Source organism: Ipomoea triloba, chromosome 9 (genome assembly GCF_003576645.1).
Source record: "Ipomoea triloba cultivar NCNSP0323 chromosome 9, ASM357664v1".
Classification (NCBI taxonomy): domain Eukaryota; kingdom Viridiplantae; phylum Streptophyta; class Magnoliopsida; order Solanales; family Convolvulaceae; genus Ipomoea; species Ipomoea triloba.
The window spans coordinates 31,786,348-31,790,738 of record NC_044924.1 but is presented as its reverse complement, the minus strand read 5'-3'; the positions used below and the strand labels follow the sequence as shown (position 1 = coordinate 31,790,738).

The following is a 4,391-nucleotide window of genomic DNA, read 5'->3' as shown; positions in this document are numbered from 1 at the left end:
AAAAAGCTCATTTATTGGTTAATATCCATGCTATGTACACATCCAGCTGAAGCCATAACCAAGTAACCAACCAAAAAGGTCATCATAGCTTCAACTCACCATAACTATTCAGCTCGAAGCAGCATTTACATTTACCTCTCTTTACACTCTAGCCATATTAACAATGGTTGATTGCCAGTCGTCCTCAGAATTTCCAACAATATAATCGAGTTTCATCCTATGAGTTTTCTTGCTTCATTGCTCTCAATATTGGGTTGTCATCATCCAGTGTCTCTTCATCCTCATCATCAAGTTCATCCAACTCATCTAAGACTGATTGGTTCAGTCTCTTACGAGATTGTCTCCTGTGCTTCTTGGGTTCTAAGCGCGGTTCAGCTTGTATAACGCCTTTGTCTCCTACTTTATACCTGAAAGGACAAAACACGAAATACGAAAACAAAAAAGGTAGTAAGATTGAATAGGGAATGTGGGTCAAGTCCAGCATCCTGCCTCTCGAAAATGTGTGGCGGTATAAGAAAATAAAGTTAGTGCCTTTGCTATGAACTATAGCTTTTAGCATAGAGGTAAAAGCTTAATCCTGGTATCAGAGGCAAGCCACAGGTTCGCTAGGAGAGGGAATTGTTGGGCAAAGGCCGGTAAAGGGCCAAGTCCAACATGCGGTGGCTAGGGGATTGTTGGGTGGTAAGTGCTTGATCCTAACAGGGGACAATCAATTCGTTTTCTTTTAGCTAGATAAGAATGAATTTGGTTAATGATACTATAGCATACCTCACATCACTTTCTCGTTTAGTCCCCACTACCCTAAGCTGAAACTCCTCTCTGATTTTGATTTCATCAAGCAACTGAAGGTAGTATGGGTATCTTTCCCAGTCTCCTCCAACAAGGCACCCCGGTTCACCAAGATGTAAGCAGTTGCTGAAAGAACACTTTGCTGGTTCTTTTTCTTTAAGCATTTTTTGGATCTGTTGAGAAAATAATGCTTCAGCTGTTTGGTTATTTAAAAGGAGAAATAAAGGTTAATCCTCGAAAACCAACCTCGGGAAAATGTTCTGCGAGAGATTGCTTTGTCACTTTCATCAAACTAGGATGGCAGAATCCTGGAGTATCTGCGAGATACCCTCCTTCAGATAGTGGAAGTAAAGAAACATTCCTAGTGGTATGTTTCCCTCTTCCACTTCTTGTAGACACTTCACCAACACGTTGTTCTTCAAACCATTTGCTATCCAGAATCTGATAAGGTGATCCAGGAAACAAGATGTTAGAGGCTTAGAAACATAACAATGAAATTACAACACCAACAGTAGAAGAGGCAATGTTTACTAGGTTTGAACAGTTATCTCCTTCGCCAACACCAACAGCACCACGCTTATTGAATCTCATAGCATTAATGAGACTGGATTTTCCAACACCACTAGGGCCAACAATTACTGAGGTCTGTTCTCTCATAATGAACAGCAAAGTATCAATTCCACGCTGTGATTCCACACTGCAAAAGATAGGTTCATAACCCCATTTACGAAGCCTAGATTTCCATGCAGCCAATGTCTGCAGAAGTTATATAGCCCTCATAATTATCGATATAGATTTGGTATTTAATGTGAAATAAATAAACAAAAGGAAACCAAGGATCTGAACCCTACAATGTAGAACCCAACATGGGTACATTATGGGGTTTCAAAAGCTCACTACATTAAAAGCAGTGGAGATTTTATTAGAGCATTCTCTACCAAAGTTCATCACATAAAGAGAACTCTAAATGATAAATTATGTCAGACACAACACATGCATGAGAAATTGGCAGCCAAGTGTAGTACTGTGTTTGTTAAAACTACAGCAACATATAGGTGGAGTATACACCCAAAGAGATGGGTTAGAATCCACAAGACAGGACAGGTATGGTGCATGAAATGCACAAATGTCAACTATTAACATAGAACTAGAAAATTCTCCCCAATATATCGCAATGTAATCATATTCCCAGAATATAAAAAATAACATGCACAGCTAATGAGTCATCAAGAGATCCATTGCACACTCCAAAAATCATTTTCATAGCAGTAACAACACACAATTCATAGTTCATATTTCTTTTAGGGGTTTGATAGTTTGAAAAATAAGAAAGTCTTATCGAAGTCATATAAGTGTTTCAAATAACACTGATGTCTAATAGTACTCTGATCATAAATATTTAAAGGCTAATTATCATATTCAAGAAGATACAAACCTCTTCAGGAACAAGTTCACACTTGTTCAATGCAAGAGTAAAAGGAATTCCAGTTGACTCAGCCTCAATAAGGAACCTAGTGAGAGAAAAGGGCTCAAGTTTCGGTTGCTCCATTGAAAACAACACTAGCAAATGATCCACGTTCGCCACAGGAGGGTCCAAAATCTCGCACTTCCTCTCAAACACATTTTCTATCATTCCCCGTCTGTCCACCCAATCAATCGAACCTACTAAAACCTTATCCCCAACCAACACTCTCCTCTTGATCTTCTTCAACACCGCCTTCACCACACATAGTAGTTCCACTCCAACTCCCGGAGCATCAGTGAAACCTTCTACCAGTCCAGAACCACTACAAACTTCCGAAGGCAATGATTGCACTATAACACGCATGAAATTAGCCTGTGAAGCAGCAACCATTCCCACTGCTTGGTCCTGAGAGAGATTTGTTTTATCTTCGCTGGAGAGAACCGGAGCTAGAGGCGAGAATTGCTTGATAGTCTCACGAGCCTTGAGGAGGTTCTTATTCGGCTGTTGTAGTTTCCTAGGAGCATTCTTAGAGCCTTGGTGGTGATGGCGAGCTGCCAAGACAATGGCGAATGGGGAAGATAAGTAGGTGTTCCGTGAGGCCGAGGCACTGAAAGTTGAAAATAGAAGCGGCACCACACGTGGCCGGAGAAGAGACATTGAAGCGATTTTCATTGATTGAGAAAATAGAAGACAAATTTGTTATGCTCTCTGTTATTTCCCCAAATCCACTTACTAATCTGAAAAACATGGAAAAATAAGAGTGAGATAAAAACCCAATGAGTAAACTAGCTCTCCACTACCCAATCAAGCATTACTAGTAGTTAATAAATACAAATTACATGTGCGTCTAAATCAAATATTTATTTCAAACGCCTAGCTCAAAAATAAATCATCAAACTAACTTAACCATATATTAATCAAAATTCTTCAATTGAATAATCTGTATTTATACTATACTTACATTTAGTGAATATTAAGGATGGAAGAAACACATATAGTACATAAGATTTTGTCTGCTCTCCTCCAAGGAGGAAGAATAAAAGATTAGAACCCCCTTTGAGTCTTGACCCGTTATAGTTTGGTAGAACCAAAAGCAAAAGTGTTCTATACAACAATGGCCAAACAATGAAGCAGTGAAAACAAGAATTGGCCAATAAATCAAAGAATATCAATCTCCCAAAAAAGAACCAGAGTAAACCAGGGTAGACTGCATCAGGGACATTACATCAAACACTTGGTAGGCATTACAATGCAACACCAAATTAGCACCTTATCAATTGCAGCTATTGCATGTAGCTCACCCAAAAACAAAATGAATGTACTCATTTACAGGAAAAATCCAATTACCCAATCCACAAATCCATCCATCCATTCTTGGTACGTAAACAGCAGTAACCATGACACAGAATCAACTCAAGCAGTAGCCCTTCGACCGACTCACAAGAAAAGAAATAAAAGAAATTTAAAATGAAAAAAACTGACCTCTGGTTCTTCCGCTAAACACACTGAATTTTGGGCGCACGGTGATAGGCTGAAACCGATGAGTGACGGCGATTGTGAGACTTGACAAAACCGTGAGGAGAGAGTGAGAGGGGGCAGCATGGATGACCGGAGGAGATAGGGAGTGTAGCTTAGGTTATTTTTCTCTGAATAAAGGCTTTTAACTTCTTTACAGGAAATTACTAGACTTGTGTCTTTTTCTTTATTTTCTTTTTTTCTTTTTGTGTAACTAAGAGTCTAAAACTTTACTTAATATTGTCAATTTTTTTTTATGTCTATAACACTTTAAAGGTAATTAAATTGTGACACGACTCCCCCGTACGTATTCAAAACCTCATTCATTAATATATCAGTATTGGTTTGGTTTTCAAAAAAAAATAATAATAATAATAATAACTCTAGAGCTTAGGTATATGGCTTCACTTTCCTTAGAATCAAGTTAGAATGAAAACACAATTCTAATATTTAATGCTTTTGTTTCCCCTTTTTGCTTGAATAAGTGAATAACATCAATTCTTTCTTCATTCATTTCTATGCTGCAATCTACAGGCTAAATGAAATACATTCATGCAACTGAAGGTTTAATTCCATCTTCATCAGTTGCCTCTTCACTATCCTTTGTTGCATCACTTCTAGC

General features: G+C 38.3%; 2 protein-coding genes across 3 annotated transcripts in view; both read right to left on the bottom strand.

Moving 5' to 3' along the window:
- On the bottom strand, nt 1-4,001 carry LOC116030983 (small ribosomal subunit biogenesis GTPase RsgA 1, mitochondrial-like). Its single transcript, XM_031273398.1, has 6 exons — nt 3,737-4,001; nt 2,225-2,991; nt 1,321-1,545; nt 1,036-1,230; nt 769-962; nt 1-407 (listed from the first exon to the last, which is right to left on the bottom strand). Exons 2-6 carry the CDS (start codon nt 2,924-2,926, stop codon nt 218-220), a joined length of 1,506 nt encoding a protein of 501 aa, XP_031129258.1. The 5' UTR covers nt 2,927-2,991; nt 3,737-4,001; the 3' UTR covers nt 1-217.
- Nucleotides 4,002-4,213: 212 nt separating this feature from the next.
- Nucleotides 4,214-4,391, bottom strand: part of LOC116031004 (putative pre-16S rRNA nuclease) — a 518,904-nt gene continuing 518,726 nt past the window's right edge. For both annotated transcript variants that reach the window (XM_031273429.1, XM_031273430.1), the window contains exon 8: nt 4,214-4,358. In XM_031273429.1, coding sequence (XP_031129289.1) covers nt 4,320-4,358 — 39 coding nt within the window. In that variant the 3' untranslated portion in view covers nt 4,214-4,319. The remainder of the gene's footprint in view (nt 4,359-4,391) is intronic.